The following is a 22,243-nucleotide window of genomic DNA, read 5'->3' on the forward strand; positions in this document are numbered from 1 at the left end:
GAGTCCTGAGAGGAGAATTCGGTGATATCATCATCGACATTAGTGACACTTTGGCCAACACTAGTATTAGTGGTACTTTGACCAGACTTAACTATTTTACTGGTACTTTGACCAAACTTAACTAATTTACTGGTACTTTGACCAGACTTAACTATTTCACCGGTACTTTGACCAGACTTAACTAAAGAACTGGTACTTTGACCAGACTTAACATTATCAATAAATAATTCACTGGAATTAACTAAAGTACTGGTACTTTGACCAGACCTAACATTATCAATAACTATAGGACTGGTACTTTGACCAGACATAACACTATCATTAACTAAAGGACCGGTACTTTGACCGGACTCACTATTATTAACTAAACTGGTGTTTTGACCAGCGATACTATTATTAGGAACACTATTTATTTCTGAGGCCTCAGATTGTTTAGGAACGTTATTTAGATTACTGATTTCATTATTACTGGCTTCGCCAGGAGCAGAGATAACCATTTCTTCAGACGGAAGATCAACAGATTCGTTGGGTGGACAAGGAACGTTACCCGGCAGATTTGCCACATCTCCAGAAGAAATGGGCGGGAAATCAGCGGCCGGGGGAACAACATAGGGCGTAGAGCCCCAGACATTTCCGGTACGGCGGGAAGGGCAGTTACGGGCGAGATGACCAGCTTCCCCACATTCCCTGCATTTTCCATTGAAGGGACAGTCAGCAGCTTTATGACCCATGGTTTTGCAGATAGAGCAGAATGGCTTGATACCACGATACCAAATGCGCACAGGGTAACCGTCAATGGTGATTTGTGCGGGGATAGGTTTCTCCATGGACATGGTCAGAATTCGTGATCCAGTAAGAAGATGTGGACGCCCCATGAAAGCCTGACGTTTGCAGAAGAAAACTTTGCCAAAGGTCTTGAAGTCCTCGCACAGGATCGCGTCATCCCCTTCAGCGGGGTAGTGATGGATATAGACGAGCGTGTGTGGACGATCGGAATTGGTGACACTACATTCCACACCATCGAGATTTATAAAACCGGACTCAACAAGACTCGCCATATCGTCAGGATCTTTGAAAGTGAGGCGAATAAGGCCTCCCGGAACGAACTCAACCGCAGATAGTCTATTAAGGTCGATTTCCTTTTCCAACATTTTAAGAACAGCTGGTCTAGGGTGGACCGTAACTGCCGCCGTAGCATGGACAACACAAGTTCTAGCACATATTAACATTTTGAAAAGGAATAGGAAGAGAGAAAAAAACAAAAAGGAAAGAAAGGAGAGAAAAAGGACTACAACAATTGCCAAAAAAGGCAAAAAAGGCAAAAAAACCACCAAGTTCAGCAAAGCTGAAACCTGGATGGGTTCCCAACAAAGTTCGGCCCCACCAAAAAAAACCAAAAACGAGATGGGTGACCGAAAACAACAAGACAAAAAAGACTGGCGTTCCACTCCCGGCAGGTACTTAGCACAGTCGAATAAATTTGAAAAATGAGAGAATACTTACAAATCCTTTGCCCACGATGAGGTTTCGGACCAACACTTTACCTTGCAAAGATGAAATCCCGCGTCAGGTAAGTAGGGCGCACACTGTTTCGACCTATGTGGGCCTCATCAGTGCAGTTTTTTTTATGTTTAAGGTGGACGGCCGGGCCCCCGATGAAGGGCGTGTGCAATGCCCGCCGACCAACAGGACTAATCCCACCCATGGCTTGCGTGCAATGCCTTAGGGTTAGGGTCCACCAGAAACGAGGGTCACCAGACGCCAAACTCGCTAGGGAATCGAACCCCACCTCACAGAAACAAAAATTGGGTACACAGAACTAAAACGAACAGGGACAAACAGACCAGTGCAGTACACCAACAAAGGAGACCAGCACATGGACAACAAAACAAATACTCACGAAAGGCTACTGTGCAGTGCACCAACAAAGGAGACCCAGCACAAGCAGCGGACAGACACACTTACAAAGTAGACAGAACGAACGATACTAGCCCAGTGCAGTGCACCAACGAAGGAGACCCAGCCCATGGGTTACGAAACAGATACTAACAATTAGGCTACTGTGCAGTACACCAATGAAGGAGACCCAGCACAAGCAGCACAAAGACACGCTCACTCAAGCAAAAGATCACACGTCACTCAAGCAAAAGAAGAACGAGGCTACTGTGCAGTACACCAATAAAGGAGACCCAGCACGAGCCTAACCGAGACACACTCATTCGAGCAAAAAAGGAAACTAAATAACTACGGGGAGCAGGACTAAATGGAAAAGACAAGGGAGTCGTTTACCACTGAAGCTATGATGCCACGGGCGCCCCACTGACGATGGAAGACGCGACGACGCCTGTCAGACTTGCACCGCCTGAAGGAAATTGGTAAATAAAACTTCAGGCGGGCCTTGATAGAAGCAATCACCGCCACAGCGCCAGGACGAACGTTACGGAAACGGAAATCGTTCCTACTCCGCCAAATACAAAACTTAGAAACATTGAGCAGATAGACAAAGACACGCGGGACAGAAACCAGTTCACTGAGTTGAAACCAAAGAGGACATGACGTAAAGAGATGGCAGGACACATAGGAGAGAAGGAAAACAGCAAGGACTGGACCCAGGCGAGAACACTCTGAGCAAGTGGACAGTAGAAGAACAAATGCTTGAGTGACTCGACCGTGGGTCCACAAAAACACGAGAGAGGAACAGATAAACCAAAAGAGGAGAGACGCCGGGCGGTGTACAGGACGCCGTGCGCAATCTTCCAATTTAGGTCGATGACACGACGGTCAAGATAAAAGAAGGATAGGGCACGCCACGTGGCAGGCCAGTCAAGGTTGGGATAGATGAATAGAAACTTAAGGACACAATAAGGCTGGACCATGTTCTCAGAGAGAAGATATAGGTAGCAAGACTTGGTAGACATAGTAAGAACGGGAGAACAAACAAGAGGGCATGAAGAGCCGTAGACTAAAGAGTTTTTTGACGTGGCGAAGGCCCCGTCGAGCTTACGCCAAGCCAAAACCAGAGCTTGATAGAAGGGCGGCAAGACCCTGAAGTCGAAACTAAAAGGACGAGAAAACACAACAAGAGGAGAGACACCAAACAAAGAGTTAAACCAAAAGGACATGAGAGCGACCCAACTGGATGGGGAGGAGACGAATCTCCTCACCCATTGACCAAGGAGGGCCCTCACCTTGGACTGAATATTAACCACAGAAAAACCACCAAAAAGGGGAGATTGAACCACGGCCGAACGGGAGACAAGCTCAACCTTGCCAGACCAGAAAAACGAGAAAACAAGACGGGAAAGCTTCGTCTCCACCCAGGTCGGCATGTGGATAAGAGAGGCCACATACCAAACCCGGGAGAGGGCGAGAGCGTTAATGACTAGGGCCTTGCCATGAAAAGAGAGAACACGAGAACGCCAAGACTTGAGAACACGGTCCACCGCATTAATGCGAGGACGCCAGTTGTCTTCATCAAGGTTACCGGGGCCGACAAACACCCCCAGCACCTTGAGCTTAGCAGGAGACCAGTCAAAAGGAACCGGGGGGTCCGTACGACCCCGCCAACCACCCAACCAGAGACCCTTGGACTCATCAGTGCAGTGCTAATGCTAGGATGGAGGAGAACCAATATGGTCACCCCAAACGATCCAACCTTTGTGGTATCGTCTAAGCCATGCCAGAGTGCTCAAACTAGAGTACACTAGCGAGCATGCGCAATTGCAGAGCAATGACTCATCCTAGTTAGAGTGCTCAATTTGGACATGAAAGCAAAGCTTTGTATGCCAAAGAGCTATATCTATATATATGTCTATATCTAATGAAAACTTTATAGGAAAATTGTAATGATGAACTCCCAGCAACATTTACTACTCCAACAATATACAGTTGTAAATCGTGTCGTAAAAGTGTCAAAAAATGCTCTTAGCGGTTTTAGCTGGGGTATCGTTTCTTATTTTGAACCAAAAGAGGTTAACGATTCTTTTAAAAACTAGCAATTCCGTACTACTCTTCCCTTTCTGTCAACAATGCGCAAAAAGAAGTAAATAACTGAAGACGAAGACCCCCAGAAGGCTGGCGTTTCTTTTGGGCTTTTTTCAGTGACACCAAAAGCTACTCAGTGTTTATTTTAGCCGGAAAATGTATTTGGCCGTGGTTTTGTTATGGCATCGCTCGATATAAACACTTTACACGGCCATATTGACCAGCTTAAGATATTTATAGGTAGTTAAAAACTCGCTATATTAGCGATCAATGAGACCAAGCCTGATAGTTCCATCGGTGATTCAGAAATATATCTACCGGGATTTGACGTCTTCAGAAGGGACCGTACCGTCAACGGGAGATGCGGTGGCGGTGTATGTTTTTATTTACGAAACAACGTAAATTACCATGTGGTGGAGGAGTTCGGTGCTGACCAACTTGAATGTCTTGTTATCGAAATCACCAGACCGCATTCCAGACCTTTTTCAATAGGTACATGGTACAGACCGCCAAGTTCCCAACAAGAAATTATTAATCAATTTGAAAACCTTTTAGATATAACTGTTTCAGAACGCAGCGATTTCTACCTACTCGGTGGCCTGAATTGTGACATGTTGCACGATCGGTCAAACAACCACACGTCGCCGCATTTAATGAACATATTTGATGTTCACGGATTGAGTCAAATGATTTCTGAACCAACTAGGACTACACCGATATGACGAACATTGATTTATCTTTCTATAAGTAATAATCCCAAAAAATATTTAATTCTGTGTCGTTCATCGTTGCATTAGCGATCATTCACTTGTGTTTATGACGATAAAGATACGCTATGAACGTGCTGATTCGCATTGCTCTATTGAAACTCGCAGTTTTAAGAATCTTAATATCGACCAATTTCTACATGACCTTGTACGAAAACCATGGGATTTAATTGGCTTAGGGTCAGATGTGGGACGCATGGAAGTCCTTAAAGACGCTCCCAATGGATTTCACAAGTGCTGATGCGTAAAATCCACAAACGAAATTATTTTAAAAAAGAAAGCTGCCGGCAAAAATAATATTGCTAGGTGGGAACAGTACAGGCAGGCGCAAAATAGCCCATCAATCGAGATCGAAGATGAAGGGTAGTCAGAAAAAGGCTATTAACACTTGATTGACAATTTATTTTATTTTATCTCATACTCCTGGGGAACCCATAGTTACTCTCGGCTAGGCGTTGAGCTTGTACAACACTTCCTTTCTGCTCCCCAAACCTTTCGCGTACTTCCTATTTTTACAACCGCACGCCGAGACAGGAACCTATCATAGAATCTAGATTTTCAAAAATGAAGACAAATCAGCTCGACTAGACACTATCGGCTTCGCTTTTAGTCTGGAGTGTCATCAAAAACTAAATTATTCATATCATTTTCATAGCATGCCACTTTATTTTTTTTATTTTTACTCCATTGCTTTTCTTACAGACACCGGAATGACTGACAGACAAAGGTGTATAAATCCCTTTACGATTCTTGAATTATGGTTCCCTCCCGGAAATTGACTTTGTAATTGCTCAGAACAAAAGACTGCAGCTTTGGAACTAAACAATAGCATATTGGTAGCAGTCAGGTATTGATTCCAGTAGATAAAATTTAATCTGTCTTCAATGAAATTTTTTTTCTTGGCAAACAAAGACGACATCGGCCATACTATTGTTTGACAATAGAGTAAGAAAACTCCCTTTTATCACTTTATTGAAATGAATTTAAAAAAGGAGTATATTTAGATCTGCTTTCATTTTCTAGGGTTGTGAATAATGCGGAAATACTCTCTCTGTATTGTTGTCAATTCTAAACTCAAAAAAGACTTCTTATAACGAATTAAAAGAGAGCAAATGAAAGTTAGGGACAGTAAATCGCTTGGAAATGATAAAAATAGAATCAAAACAACTTGGAGTTAGTTCACAGTTGCACCAGCAACAAACGTGAAAAATAAACATGGAGAATAAACATGAGAGTATAATGCATGTATATATTTCCTTCGATGATGACTTGTTCTATTCATGATGAATTGTGGTGGAACAAAATACTCCTTTAAAAAGATATAGATGGTGTTTCCGTTTCCTTCCCTTCAATTGTCTTCGTGCAAAAAAAAAAAAAAAAAACAGACCATGCTCAATTTTATTGAGCTTCCTATGTCTTCCCATCCGTTCACATATCTGGCTAGAGTTCTAAAATAATCATCGAGACTTTATAATTCTGCTTAGAAGGTATTAATAAGGGCAATGTTTGGGGAGGCACTAACTCGATGGAAAGCTAAATACTTCTCTGATAGTTTGCTTCACTGCTTGTCTCACTTCATTTATTTTCCAGCAGTAAAGGAAAGGATTTAACGTTGAGTTAAACAAAACTAAGAGAGATGCTAAACCTCTTATGATGAGTAAGTGTGTTGAATATGTTTTTCTTTGGCTGATCACAATTTCCACCAAAACATGTGGCAAATAAGAAACAAAAAATGCCAACTGCACCCACAGTGCACTGTAAACTGCCTTTTGGTATCGCGCAATGTTCAGTGCATTTGGTTGGCTCGTCTGTTGTTGAACATGATCTTGTACTTGTGTCTGATGATGCTTGAGAGTGAGAAATATTTTTGAGTTCGAGGCCAGTGAAATAAAAAGGCAAAGTGGTATACTTATGTACCCGTACAACAAGGTTAAACGGAGATCAAAACTGACGCTTAAACCGGCGACAAGAGATAAAACCCAAAAGGTAGCTACAATGATATATGCTCGCTTCAAAGTTACAGTTTGTCTGTATCTCAGCCCCAGCAACAGGGCGAGAAGTCTGTCCACGCTTATGGCCGCCATTGTCAACAAAGACACTCCAGATAATGCATAGCCTGATATGAAGGTTGCGTCCCTTGCGTATGTACAAGGAGACCAGTGTTTGTGAGCTATAAACATCCAACAAGAAGCCATGAGAGGCTGGGCTACAAGGCCAACCAACAGATCAGTTGTTGCCAGACAACGATACAAGAGTTTGGACGGCGGATGAAGGGAAGACTCTTTGTGAAGGGCAACAAGGATGAGAGAATTTCCAACAAGGAGACCAGTGTTTGTGAGCTATAAACATCCAACAAGAAGCCACGAGAGGCCGGGCTACAAGGCCAACCAACAGATCAGTTGTTGCCAGACAACGATACAAGAGTTTGGACGGCGGATGAAGGGAAGACTCTTTGTGAAGGGCAACAAGGATGAGAGAATTTCCAACAATTGCCGTGATGGAGAGGAGAATGTTAACTGTTGAGAGGGAAATTGACTCTTTATGAAGGCCACTCACGAAAGAGGGGGAGCACGTCAGTTCTTCCAGTGTTTTCGTCTTCGTTCCACACCCACTGAAATTTTTTGTGGACATTATTCGGTATTTGTTACCTTCTTTTTATAGGTTATCTGTGATTGCACTAATATATTTTTTTGGAACAGCACATGCTGAGCGACGATCACTGAGACCTTAATGACGTCCTTAATAATCATCAAATAAGACTTCTCTACCAGCGTCTATTTACTTACAATGCATCGGGATATTGTCTATTTTGCCAACGTAAAGAGAATATTTTTTTCCCTTGAACTTTGAACTATATGGCCATACCAACTGGCTATATGGTAATCTAATGTGTAGGATAAAAGAATGACATTAGATACAATCCAAAAGGTAGCTACGATGATGTATGTGCGCTTCAAAGTTACGATTTGTCTCTATCTCAGCCCCAACAGCAGGGCGAGAAGTCTGTCCACGCTTATGGCTGTTATCGTCATCAACGACACTCCACATAACGCACGGGCTGTGATGGCGGCTGCGTCACTCTGCGAATCGACAAAGACTCAGAAAATTGTCTATTATGGCAAAAAGCTTATTTTTGTCCCTTTAACTTGTCAGGTACACCCCGTATGAAATTGGAATAAGAGGAAAATACATTAAAACACATGGAACATTATCATGGTTTTCTCTGTGCGACAAACAATTCCTCCTCGGGAAGTCACTCATTATCAACGGTTCAGTACGAGTTACTTTGCTCGTGAATAAGTTTAACCCCTGAGCAACACGACTCGCGGACAATGGAGTGACGTGCCGCTATGCTAATAACGAGGACTAGCTCGTAAGCTGACCCAGTTTTATTGACAGGGTGTCAATCAAATGTCCATATCATTTGTGTAAAGTTGAGGCTTGAATCGTTATTAGCATCAGCAAGCTAGAAATAAAGAAACTGAAACAACCGGTTATGGTGAATTTTATTTCACACGCATTATTAAAGTTTGTTAACATACACAAGCAACGTAACCATCTTTACATATTCATAAGCATTACGGAAATTTTTCTGGGACGACTAAACAAATTCGAGACTAAACATTAACAAATGCAACTCGGTTGGCAACATGGTGTCGATAACAGGCCTCTTTCTTTGAGTTAAGAAAAAACGTTGAATTTAAAAAACTCTTTTAAACTTCTCTTTGAAGTTTTATCCAACAATTTTCTATTGCTAAAAAAAAAAGAAAAAAGATTAAACGTGAAAGTAAAATGCACGCATATCTTTTTTCGATTATACCTTGCCGTATTCATGAACATTGGTAGCTAGCTAGCACGAAAAATACTCTTGAAGAGATATGGTTGGTGTTTCATTGCATTTCTTTCAGCTATTTCTGTAAAAAAAAGCTATTTAGTGCACACAACAAGCCATTTTGTTTTAATGAATACTCGATTAAAAGTGGGACCCCACAGGGCCTTGCGTTACAGAAATCAATAGTATTGTTCAATGATTGACATTAATCAACATAAAAAACATAAATTATTAGAGGGGAAAATATTCACAACACAAAAGAACATAGATCAACGGACACACTATCCACAACAGACTGCGTACAGACCTCGAACAAAAATATTATTTGAGCTTTTGACTTCTTCCTATCTAATAACATATTTGACGGGCGTTTTCATACAATAATTGTGTAATCACTTTCAGCTTTAAAAGTACTATATATAACTCGAGGAGGACCTAACTCCATGGACAGCAAAGTGCTTGTCTGATTGTTTGCTTCACTGCTCGTCTTACTTCAGTTGTCTTCTAGCAGTAAAGGAGGGGGGCCTTGGGATTTTCGGTTTTGCGGTTTTGACTGTTTTTTGGATCGGTTTTTCGGTTTTTGGGCCAAAGAGGTTCGGTTTTTCGGTTTTTCGATTTTGATGTTCAGAGCGGTTTGCGGATTTTACGTGTTTTTGCATTCGGTTTTCGGTTTCCATGAAAACTCTGATGAGGTTTTCGGTTTTTCCTTTTTGACCCCTTTAAAGGTGAAAATGTAGCGGTTTTGTCAGGTTTGCATGCGGTTTTCGGTTTTGCTGCCTTTTTTCGTCGATTTTTCGGTTTTGGAGGTTTTTTCCTCCGGTTTTGCGGTTTCCCAGAGGCCCCAGTGCCCCCCTCGTAAAGGAAAGAGGTTTAACGTCGAGTTAAAGTAAAGTAAGACACTTGCTATTCCCCTTGGGACTACAAAGTGTGATGAATACGTTTTACTACAAGCGACTACCATTGTTTCTATAAAGTATGGTGCCTAACAAACTACTAACGCTAACTGTACCCACAGTGCACTGTACACTGCCTTTTTGTATCGCGCCGTGTTAAATGCATTTGGTTGGCTCGGCTGCTGTTGGACATGATCTTGTACTTAGGCCTGATGACGACTGAGACCCCGAAAAATTTTTATATTGGAGGTGACTGAAATAACAAGGCAAGATGGTGTTAATATAGAAAAATACAGAATGGGTATACGGTAATCCAACGTGTAGTATAAAGCAGCGACACTAGATAAAATCCAAACGCCAGCTGCAATGATGTATGTGCGTTTCAAAGTTACAATAATGTATAGCCTGTGAGGAAGGAGGCTTCAAATGCATATCGACAAAGATTCCATTGTTCATGAGTCACAGAAAGCCAAAAACTAGCAACGACAATTAGGCTGGGTAACGAGACCAACCAACAGATCAGTTGTTGCTAGATAACGATACAAGAGTTTGGACGGCGGATGAAGGGGAGATTCTTTGTGAAGGGCAACAAGAATAAGAGAATTGCCAAGAAATGCTGTGATGGAGCGGAGAATGTTGACTGTCAAGAAAGAATTTAAAAAAATTCTTGTTGAAGCCCACCAACCAGAGAGGGGGAACAATACAGTTCTTGAATTGTCTTGGTCTGTGTTCCACCCCAGTAAAATTTGTCGTCGACATTATTCTGTGTTCCTCTCTTTTTTTCCTTTTTTGAGAAATATTCGATCTAAACAGCTACACAACGACGAGGATCACTAAAAAAAGAGCTCCCAACGTACTGAGTCATATAACTTCCCCATCATTGCTTATTCGTTTGAAAAATGTCAGAGAAATTGTCGCTTTAACTTGTCAGGTACACCCCGTATAAAATTGGAAAAGGAAGCAAATACATAAAAACACCTGTAACATAATTACTGTTTTCTCTGTACGACCTAAAATCCCTCTTAAGTTAGCCTACGGGCCCATTATCAACGTTTCAGTAAGAGTTACTTCGCTCGTGAATGATAAGTTTGAGGCCTTGAGCAACACGACTCGTGGACAAAAGAGCGACGCAAAACTAATAACAAGGACCTGCTCGCAAGCTGACCTAGTTTCATTGATGGGGTGTCAATCAAATGTCCATATCATTTGTGTAAAGTTGAGGCTTGAATCATTATCAGCCTAAGCAAGCTAAAAATAAAGAAGATTCAAGTTAAGGATTTCCAACCCATATCAATCAGTCAAGGAAATTCAAATGTCTATAACGAATTGAAATTGATGTATAGCCACACATGCAAACTTACTTTAACATATTCGAATTCAACAGTGTAATTAGTAACATTTTATAGCTCTTTTACCTCCGTTTCGTCTCCGACAAAACTAGAACAAAGCAAAAGAAGAGCTAAAAAATGACGCGAACATACAATTTTCTGCCGCTTTCGTTTGCATTCTCTATTTGTTTTCCTCCTTTCGCCAACAAATTAATATTCTTAGTGATTTTCCTGGATATTCATAAGCCAAAGTTTGCCTATTATATCGTAGTTATACAATTTCTTCGCTTACAACGTCTTGTTCGCGAAAAGACAAGTAAATCATTTTGGCATCAAACAAGCTTTGACGTATAAGGCAGGTCACTGAGTTCTTCATGTCGTAATTATCTCAAGCGATTATATTAGCAATTGTTCTCTGATAATGGAGTTTTTATTATAATGCTAAAGTTAACATGATAATCCATTGATCGAGAAGTAAAATGAACGAATTGGGATAAATTTGATCGAAAAAACAAAGTTTGTGTTGTTAACTTGCTTGCTGCCAATTTTGGTGACCGAGAGATCAAGGCTTTTAGAGAAAATGGTGAAAGAAACAAAGGTATCAAAAACTGTGTTCAGCCACCTTAATCTAGGAATGAATTAGTATCAAGAGTCAAACACATGGACAAATGTGATAGTATTGTTATTCTACAACTTATTAAAAGCTCAGTCTTCTTATGTAGAAATTCATTCAGAGCTGAGTAAGGAGGATTAATAAATATCATCAGTGTGGGGAAAAAAAAGAAAAATCCGGTGAAAAGAACTCTATAAGAACCATACTTAATCATGATGGCAGTAGTAATCGGTGACGATAAAACGTATTCATTTGGCTCAGTAGTCATAAGGGAAGTAGCAGAACTATTATGAACTAAAATTCATAAGCATTATGTACTATGCACAGACTTCCAATTTTTTGATAAGATTCTAATTTCTTCCTATATATCCAACATACAACATATCTGACGAGCGTTCTCTCTGGCTGGTACTAATCGTGACGTTTTTACTAAGCTATGAAAACTGTCCATTGGAGTGTACCTTAAGAAACCGGGGACCTAACTCTAAAACCATGGACAGCAAAGCGCTTGTCTGATTGTCTGTTTCACTGCTTGTCTTACTTCACTTATCTTCCAGCAGTAAAGGAACGGGTTTAACGTCGAGTTAAAGTAAAGAAAGACAACTGCTACTTCCCTTATGACTACTGAGCCAAATGAATACGTTTTATCGTCACCGATTACTACTGCCATCATGATTAAGTATGGTGCGTAGCAAACTACTAGTGCTAACTGCACCCACAGAGCATTGTACACTGCCTTTTTGTATAGCGCCATGTTCAGTTCATTTGGTTGGCTCGGCTGTTGTGGGCCATGATTTTGTTCTTGAGCCCGATGATGACTGAGACCCCGAAAAATGTTTATATACGAGAGGAATGAAATAACAAGGCAAGATGGTATAATTATATAGCCAAACCAAATGGTTATACGGTAATCTAATATGGAGCATAAAGCAGCGACGCTAGATGCAATCCAAAAGGTAGCTAAGATGATGTATGTGCGCTTCAAAGTTACAATTTGTCTGTATCTCAGCCCCAACAATAAGGCGAATAGTCTATCCACGCTTATGGCCGTTATCGTCATCAACGACACTCCACATAATACTGCGGTTGTGAGGGAGGCGGCGTCATATGCGTATCGACAAAGATTCCATTGTTCGTGGACCATGGAAATCCAAGTCGCAACAACGAGAGGCTGGGTAACAAGAGAAACCAACAGATCAGTTGTTGCCAGACAACGATACAAGAGTTTGGACGGCGGATGAAGGGAAGATTCTTTGTAAAGAGCAACAAGGATAAGAAAATTGCCAAGAAACGCTGTGATGGAGAGGAGAATGTTAACTGCTGCAAGAGAAACTATTTCTTGTCGAAGTTCACCCGCCATAGAAGGGGAGCATAGCAGTTCTCCAATTTTTTTTGCCTGTGCGCTGCCTCTGTAATTTGTTGTGGACATTGTTCTGTGCTTGTTTCCTGACAATGACAAGGTAAAAGTAGCGTACTAGACCCTAATCTGATCCAATTTGTTTTCTTCCAATGTCTTGTTCACAATAAGAAGAGAAATATACTTTCATATCAGGTAACTTTCATGTAAAAGGAAAGTTATTGAATTTTTCTTGCTAGAGGGCAAACAATCCCTCTCTATTTGATAGGGTGCTTTTCAAATTTCCATGTCATCTATTGAAGTTCAAACTTGAATATTATCAAACTCGGTAAACTAGAAAAAAAAAAAAAAAAGAAAAGCTGACGATTTTACTTGGTCTATGAAAAATCTGGACTCGTACAATCTCCGAAAGCATTAAACTATTGAAATTGAAATTTTAATCAGAGATGCCAGCTTACTTTAAAATATTTCTTTTAAATTTCTAATGAACACAGTTTTACAGCTAACATAAAATGGTCTATTATCCAGCAAGCTGCACGCTATTCAATCTTGTCGTTGTCATTCTCTGGACCATTGATAAATTTTCCTTATATTACGACATACTACTACTGAAGTGAAATACAATTTATCATTCCCAGGAAGAAATCAAAGGATGGATTAGCTGGTTCTACCTTTCATCAGCAACATTCACCTCAAGACTTCCTCTAATGCGTTGACTCTTTAAAAATGCGCCCACGACATGGCTTTCAAATGACAATGATGGCGATCCCTTTTCTTTTTTACAGTTCATAATTTACCTTACGTTTCTCATTTATGATAAGAGAAGACAACTCGTGACTAAAAATAATTTTGTAACACCTTATTCTGGTTTATTTTTTAAATGTGTCATAATAAAGGCGGCAGTCTATTTTGCGCCACAATTACGTGTTTGTCTAATCGGTTAAGTTTAATTTAGGAATAAATTAGCATCTACAGTCAAACTTACAGACATCTATGATTGTATTGTTGTTTTACATCTTATTTGAACTCCGTCTCCACAGGCAGAATATCATTCATAGCTGAGCGAAGAGGACAAAGTACTGCATTTAATTTCGGAAAATGGAGAGATTTTGAAATAACTGTACAAAAAGCGGGGATTGTAAATTTTATCATATACACACTTACACATTGTGACTAGTATTATAATTATCCAACTGTGCTTCGTAGAGTACAAATAACGTCCAAAACGAGTACAAATATCTCTCGGTATTTGTACTCCAGAGAACCGGTTAGAAATTATCCACGAAATTCGCCCGTACTGAAATAACAATTTGGCGCGTTGGATAATAAATCTCTTATTAGACGTTTCGTTGTGTAGTATGGCTGAGTTTTTTTACTCGTTGCCTTAATATGGTTTAAAGAAGAATTAACATGAGAGTAAAATGTATGCATATCTCTCTTCGATTATGACTAGATATAATTATGATAAAGTTAGAATTAGTAGCACGAAAAATACTTCCTAAAGAAAGTCCACAATCAGAATTCCTCACCAGCGTTTAAGCATTTAAAATGCATCAGAAAATTCTATGTTGTGTCAAAAATGCCCGCAACCTGCGAGGTACCTCAGTTAAGAAAAAGACACTCAAAGGCAAATATGGAGACATCTGCCATTAAACTTTCACCTCCAGGATGCTAATCAAGAGTTCATGTCATTATCAGCCTCAGCAAGCTTAATAAACAATGTGAACTGGAGAATTTACTCGGTCTTAGATAAATAAAGAAATTTTTGACAATCTCCGAACGCATCAAACTATTCAAATTCAAATTTTGATTACAGCTGCGAACATATTTGAAAATATTTAAGTTTACCTTAGTAGTTAATTGCGCTTTGCAGTTTTTCTCTCATCGTTAAAAATTACGCCAGCAAACCGTTTTCTACATTTTTTTTTATTCTTTGTTTATTCTCCTCCTTTAGCCAGCGAATTGTTGGATTCTCTGGTGTGATTACCCATTCTCTCTTGAGGAGTTACATCCTAATGCTTTTGTGAACAAAAATTTATCAACCGCGTTCGAAATTACAAAAATAGCCGAAGGCTTATCTGATTCTAACTTCGTCAGCAACTTTTATCTCAGGACTTCCTCACATGCGTTTACTCTTTAAGAATGCGTCTACGAAATTTCTTTTAAGTAACATACTTGACAATTCCTTTTGTTTTATGGAGTTTCCATTTTACTCCATATGCTCACTTACAAATTGCTAACATTAGTCAAGCAATATTATACATCTCTAAAATTCATAAGCATTATGGACTATGTACAGACTTCCACCAACAATGTTTTCGTAAGTTTCTTATTTCTTCCTATCCAACATACAACATATCTGACGAGCGTTCTCTCTGGCTGGTACTAATCGTGACGTTTTTACTAAGCTATGAAAACTGTCCTTTGGAGTGTACCCTAAGAAACCGGGGATCTAACTCTAAAACCATGGACAGCAAAGCGCTTGTCTGATTGTCTTTTTCACTGCTTGTCTTACTTCACTTATCTTCCAGCAGTAAAGGAACGGGTTTAACGTCGAGTTAAAGTGAAGCAAGACAACTGCTACTCCTCTCATGACTACTGAGTCTACTAAATACGTTATTAAGTATGGTGCATAGCAAACTACTAGGGCTAACTGCACCCACAGAGCATTGTACACTGCCTTTTTGTATCGCGCCATGTTCAGTGCATTTGGTTGGCTCGGCTGCTGTGGACCATGATCTTGTTCTTGAGCCCGATGATGCCTGAGACCCCGAAAAATGTTTATATACGAGAGGAATGAAATAACAAGGCAAGATGGTGTAATTATATAGCCAAACCAAATGGTTATACGGTTATCTAATATGGAGCATAAAGCAGCGACGCTAGATACAATCCAAAAGGTAGCTAAGATGATGTATGTGCGCTTCAAAGTTACAATTTGTCTGTATCTCAGCCCCAACAATAAGGCGAATAGTCTATCCACGCTTATGGCCGTTATCGTCATCAACGACACTCCACATAATGGTACGGTTGTGAGGAAGGCGGCGTCATATGCGTATCGACAAAGATTCCATTGTTCGTGGACCACGGAAATCCAAGTCGTAGCAGCGAGAGGCTGGGTAACAAGACCAACCAACAGATCAGTTGTTGCCAGACAACGATACAAGAGTTTAGACGGCGGATGAAGGGAGGATTCTCTGTGAAGGGCAACAAGGATAAGAAAATTGCCAAGAAATGCTGAGATGGAGAGGAGAATGTGAACTGCTGCGAAAGAAACTGATTCTTGCTTAGGCTCACTCACCAATAGAAGGGAGCATCGTAGTTCTCCAAATGTTTTGGTCAGTGTTCCACCTCTTGTGAAATTCGTTGGGGACATTGTTCTGTGTTCGATTCGTTTTTTCTGGCAAGTTATCTATGATTGCAACGAGAAATGAGGTCCAAACAGCACACGCCTACCAACGATCACTGAAACCGTACTTCCTAAACAATGTCCACAATTAAAAATCCTCACCTGCGTTTAAGCATTTAACATGCGTCAGAAAATTCTCTGTTGTGTTAAAAAATTCCCGGAACATGCGAGTTACCTCATTTGAGAAAAAATACTAAAATATGGAGACATCTGTTATTAACCTCCACTGACAGGATGCTAATCAAATGTTCATATTATTTTTTCGGAATTGAAACTTTAATCATTATCAGCCTCGGCAAGTTTGACAGATAATTTAAACTAGCGATTTTTCGCGGTTTTAGAATAAATTGAGTTTCACGAATGGATCAAAATGTTTTAATTCAAATTGTGGTCGCAGCTGCGAATTTAATTAAAATATTCGAATTTACCCGTGTAGTTAATTGCGCTTTGCAGCTTTTCAGTCATCTTTACCTATCCGACCAGTACCTTAGACGAAATTGCCACAAAAGCAAAATATTACGCCAGCAAACCATTTCTACAATTATTTTGTCATTCTTTGTTTATCCTCCTCCTTTTGCCAGTGAACTCATAATGATTATCCCTGATAATGACAAGCCTAAGGTAGCCAACTAGACCCTAGATCAAATTTGTTTTCTCAGTTCCAATGTCTTGAACACAATATATAAGACCAAGAAAACACTTTCGTATCAGGTGAACTTACATGCAAAAGGAAATTTACTGAACTTTTCTTCCTGTGATTGCCTTCAGCGATAAATGATTCTCGCTGGGTAATGCTGACAGTTATTTCCCAATATGGAGGTAAACATGACAATTAATTGATAGAGATGGAAAATAAAGGGATGCGTTTTCCAATCGTATCGCTGACTCGATGAACAATTTATTTCCTACTAGTTTATTATAATCTTTTTTTTTTGTCGTTCGAGCTTGATTGTAAAATTGGCATTTGAAATGTCTCTGGAAACTGTCTACCGTGTTAAAAAAGTGACTTTTTTCAAACCCTAAATGGTATGAATTAGCAATAAAAGGCAAGCCAGATATAGAGACATCTATCGTATCATTTTTAGAAGAGCCACAAACCATCTCTCTTAATTTGATAGGGTGCTTTTGAAATATCCATATCATCTGCATGAACTGTAAACTTGACTGATCATTATCAACCTCGGTAAACTAGAAATAAAGAAAAATAAAAGCTGACGATTTCACTTGGTCTGAGAAAAAAACTGGAAACTCGAAAGCATCATACTATTGAAATTGTAATCAGAGATGCCAGCTTATATTTAAAATACTTCATTTCAATTTCTAATGAACACAGTTTTGCACATTTTCCCATACATTTCCTTCTAATTTTCAAGTGTGGATACGCTATTGTCCTAGAACCGGTACGTTCTAACTACTGTCTCGTCGCTAAGAGTTTGGACGGCTGACGGAGGGAAGACACCTTGTGAACGGCAACAATGATAAGAGAATTTCCAAGAAATGCTGTTGGGAAGAGGAGAATGTTAACTGCTGTGATAAAAACTGATTCTTGTTTAAGTCCAGCTTCTAAAGGTGGGGGGGGGGGGGGGGCAGCATAAAAGTTCTTGTGTTGTTTTCGTCTACTTTCCACCTCTAGTGGAATTTGTTGTCAACATTATCTGTTTTCTTTTTCTTGTCGTGTATTTGTGATTGCAAGGAGAAATATTTGTGTAAACTGCAGACACCAAGCCGCGATCGTTTAAACCTCACTTCTTTAAATTTAGCCACATAAAGACCACCTCACCAGCCTTTATTCATTCAAAATGTGTTCGGAAATTTTGTGTTCTTTCGAAAACTGATTAATTTTTTCCGGAACCCATCAGGTGCCTCACGTATGAAATAGCAATAAAAGGAGATTATAGACACCTGCTTCAGTTTTTACAGTGCACTGAACAGATAAAAATAATAATAATAATAATAATAATAATATTAATAATAATAATAACCTTTATTTTAAGAGGATGACACCAATTACTTTTGAAAGTATTCTCCCTAAAGTCCCTCTTTACCTGGATCATTTCATCCAGATAATTTGAAGCGAATATTTTGGTATGAAGCAAGTTTTCTTTTATGTGGCAAGAGATTGAAGTCTTGTTGCGATTCTCTTGAGCGATTGACAATTCTCTTTTCGCAGTGAAAGTTGTTATCCAATATTGAATTAAACATGATAGTTTATTGATGGAGATGGAAATGAAGGGATGGGTGGTCATAACCTTTCAAGACTCGATGAACAATTCTTTTCATTCTAGTTTTTTTAATTTTATCATCACTTGCGAATATTAAGTTGCGCACTACTCCGCCTATTACAAACTCTTACCAGTCTTTCAAGCTCGACTGTAAAATTACCGCATGCTTCATATCGCACACAGACCAATGAATAATTGTTAAAACTCAAAATTTAGGAGACATTAGTTAGTCATGACAGACCCGACCTCGTTTTGAGTCTAGGCTTTATCGAATACCAAATTATTCATTTTGTACTCGTTCTATAGTTACTTTTCTTTCAAGCCTATAATTATTTTTAGTTTAAATCTGTTATTATATTAATCGACGGGGAACTAGCTGATGGACAAACCAAACGAGTGCGTGAATCTGTTGCTTAAAAGATGCAGTATATCATGCAATTCTTCAATACGGTTTAGGGGTTTATCCAGGAAATTTTTACTTCTTTTAAATTCTCTTTGATTATTCCGAATAGCAACTGCACCTGAACTTCTAAACAGTTACGAGTGGGCCAACACCAGCTTTTTCTTCTCAATTAGTAGAGTTTAGCTAAAATCGTTGGCAAAAACAAAGACATCGGCTATATTTCTGTTTGACAATACCATAAGGAAACTCTTTCTTGTCACCCTTTATAAGAGATAAATTAAGTGGTACATTAGGATAAATTGTCATTTAAGGGCCGATTATTAAGTGGAGATGTTCTTCCTTTATTGCATTCGATACTAAACTAAAGATCTGTGTGAAGTTCAGACTTAACACATAATCAGCCTCAGCGAACTGAAAATAAAGAGTTCAAGCTGGGTACTTTACTTGGTCAAAGCAAGAGATCGTCTGAGGAAACATTAATTTCGTGACAATCTCCGAATGCATCAAATAACTGAAATTCAAATTTTTGTCACAGATGTCAACTTTGAATTAAATTTGCAATGAACAAAGTTTTGGAGTCTATTTTTCTCCTTTTTGTATCCCCTGATTAAAATCTTAAACAAAACCGTGACATGATGTTAACCTACCAAACCATATACTTTTTGCAATTTTACAATCTTGGTTAGAATATTCAAAATGAACGTCGTTTAGAATATTTTAAAGGTGCATTTCTCTAAATTCTCCTTTGATCACGACGGTTTGAATTACGAATTGTTAAAGCGCCACACGATGATTGAATTTCATTTACCTCAAGATGACGAGAGTAAATATTAACCAGCGCGTTGAGCAATAAAGCGTCAAAATCAAGCAATTTCCCTAGGGAAGCAAACAAAGGTGGAAATTGTTTAACTTAACATAGAAATATGTCGAGAACTCTCCGCTGTAACTACTCTTTAAAGTTTTACCCATTGCCGTCACATTTTGTTAAAGAAATTAAACATGAGAGTAAAATGCATATAACTCTGTTTTCATGACAAAGTTAGAATTCGAATAGGATTAGATTTAATCGAACATGATCTAATGATAAAAATAAGTGAAAGAAGTTTTACACTACGTTTCGATGACACCATGTCATCATTTTCAAGTGAGAAGAGAATAAAATTTGACAACTTAATATACACCGTGCAAGGCGATAAAACGTAAAATATGCATGTAAAAAGTGACAAATTTAAATAAAATTAAATAAATAGTTTTTGCACGTATGGAGTCTGATTGTGTGTTCAAGCATGGCCTTTTCTTTGTTATGAATAACATTTCATAAATCAGACAGTCCAGTTTTCCCTTACGTTTTGCTGAAGTTCTTATTTCTTGCTTATCCAAGGACAGATCTTACGAACGTTCTCAAATAAAAATCGTGACTTAATGACTCAGCTTTGAAATTTAAAATAATATAAATATCAATTTGATGAGGATCTAGCTCCATGGACAGCAAAGTGGTTTTCTGATGGTTTGCTTTACTGCTTGTCTTACTTCACCAATCTTCCAGCAGTAAAGAAAACGGGTTTAACGTCGAGTTAAAGTAAACTAAGACAGCTGCTACTTCCCTTAATACTACTAAGTGTGATGAATATGTTTTACTGTCAGCGATTACAATTGTTACTATGAAGTATGGTGCATAAGAAACTACTAACGCTAACTGCACCCACAATGCACTGTTCACTGCCTTTTTGTACCGCGCCATGTTCAGTGCATTTGGTTGGCCCGGCTGTTGTTGGAGATGATCTTGTACCTGAGCCTGATGATGAATGAGAACCCGAAAAATTTTCATATACGAGGCGACTGAAATAACAAGGCAAGATGGTGTAATTATACTATCATATAAAATGAGTATACGGTAATCTAATATGTAGCGTAAAGCAGCAACACTGGATACAATCCAAAAGCTAGCTACAGTGATGTATGTGCGCTTCAAAGTTACAATTTGTCTGTATCTTAACCCCAACAACAGGGCGAGAAGTCTGTCCACGCTTATGGCCGTCATCGTCAGCAATGACACTCTACATAATGCAACGTCTGTAAGGAAAGCGGCGACAAATACGTATCGACAAAGATTCCATTGCTCGTCAGCCACGGACATCCAATAAGGAACACTGAGAGGCTGGCAAACAAGACCAACCAACAGATCAGCTGTTGCCAAACAGCGATACAAGAGTTTGGACGGAGGATGCAAGGAAGATTCTATGTGAAGGGCAACGAGGATAAGAGAATAGCCAAGAAATGCTGTGATGGAGAGGAGAATGTAGATTGGTAGAAAAGAAATTTTAAATTTTTGCGGAAGCCCACCAACCAGAGGGGGGGGGGGGGGGGGACAGTACAGATCTTGAAATATCTTGGTCTGTGTTCCACCTCCAGTGAAATTTGTTGTCGACATTATCCTGTATTAGTTTACTTTTTTCTTAGATTGAAGTTATCTGTGATTGCAACGAGAAATATTTCATCTAAACAGCTTCACAACGATGACGATCATTAAAACCTTACTTCCCACTTAATGATCATATAGAGACTTCCTCATCATTGTTTAATCGTTTGGAAAACTTCAGAGGAATCGTCAGGATGAGTTTTTTGTACCTTGCTGGCCCCGGTTGTTCGAAGGGCGGATAGCGATATACACTGGATAAATCTCTATCCGGTGGATAGCACAGTACGTTTCGGTAACACTTATCCTCTGGATAGCGATTTATCCGTTGGATAACGTTATCCACTCTTTGAACAACCGAGGCCTGGTGAATAAGTTTGAGGCCTCGAGCAACACAACTGGTGAGCGAAGGAGCGACTTCCCGCAGTGGTGTTAACGAGGACCCAGCTCGCAAGCTGACCTATCTCCATTGATAGAGTGTCAATCAAATGTCCGTATCATTTGTGTAAAGTTAAGTTTTGGCTCATTATCAACCTCAGCGACATTAAAATATAGAGGGTCTAAGCTAGGGATGTCAAACCCATGTCAATCAATCAAAGAATTCGAATAAATATATAGATTAAAATTAATGTATGGCCACAGATGCAACGTTATTTTAAAATATTCGAATTCAACCGCGTGATTAGCAACATTTTTGGGCTCTTTTACTTCCGTTTCTTCTCCAAGACTAGAACAAAATAAGCGAAGAGCAAAATATTAGGCGAAAAAGCAGTTTACTGTCGTTTTTTTTACATTCTTTATTTGTTGTCCTCCTTTCACCAACAAATTCTAAGTAAATGTTACGTTATCAAACAAGCTTTTATTTTTCCGGCAGGTGACTTAATTCTTTATGTTCTAATTCCCTCGAGCGATTGGCAATTGTCCTCCGATGTTGAAAACTTTATGACAGTGCTGAAGGGAACATGATATTCTATCGATCGAGAAGGAAAATGAAGGAGGGGATAAGTTAATCATTTATG

General features: G+C 39.3%; 3 protein-coding genes across 3 annotated transcripts in view; all 3 read right to left on the bottom strand.

The window, feature by feature from the left end:
* Positions 1 to 6,070: 6,070 nt before the first annotated feature.
* Positions 6,071 to 7,382, bottom strand: LOC148721007 (trace amine-associated receptor 9-like). Its single transcript, XM_088739614.1, has 2 exons — positions 7,106 to 7,382; positions 6,071 to 6,957 (listed from the first exon to the last, which is right to left on the bottom strand). Exons 1-2 carry the CDS (start codon positions 7,380 to 7,382, stop codon positions 6,269 to 6,271), a joined length of 966 nt encoding a protein of 321 aa, XP_088595740.1. The 3' UTR covers positions 6,071 to 6,268.
* Positions 7,383 to 11,809: 4,427 nt separating this feature from the next.
* LOC148721008 (uncharacterized) lies at positions 11,810 to 16,261 on the bottom strand. The gene is made up of 2 exons (XM_088737726.1): positions 15,239 to 16,261; positions 11,810 to 12,891 (listed from the first exon to the last, which is right to left on the bottom strand). The coding sequence occupies exons 1-2, from the start codon at positions 16,148 to 16,150 to the stop codon at positions 11,902 to 11,904; spliced, it is 1,902 nt and encodes a 633-aa protein (XP_088593852.1). The 5' UTR covers positions 16,151 to 16,261; the 3' UTR covers positions 11,810 to 11,901.
* A 3,280-nt stretch (positions 16,262 to 19,541) lies between these two features.
* Positions 19,542 to 22,243, bottom strand: part of LOC148721009 (uncharacterized) — an 8,815-nt gene continuing 6,113 nt past the window's right edge. The window contains exon 4 of the mRNA XM_088737727.1: positions 19,542 to 19,684. Coding sequence (XP_088593853.1) covers positions 19,542 to 19,684 — 143 coding nt within the window. The remainder of the gene's footprint in view (positions 19,685 to 22,243) is intronic.

This window comes from Stylophora pistillata, chromosome 11, assembly GCF_964205215.1.
Source record: "Stylophora pistillata chromosome 11, jaStyPist1.2, whole genome shotgun sequence".
In the NCBI taxonomy this organism is placed as follows: Eukaryota; Metazoa; Cnidaria; class Anthozoa; order Scleractinia; family Pocilloporidae; genus Stylophora; species Stylophora pistillata.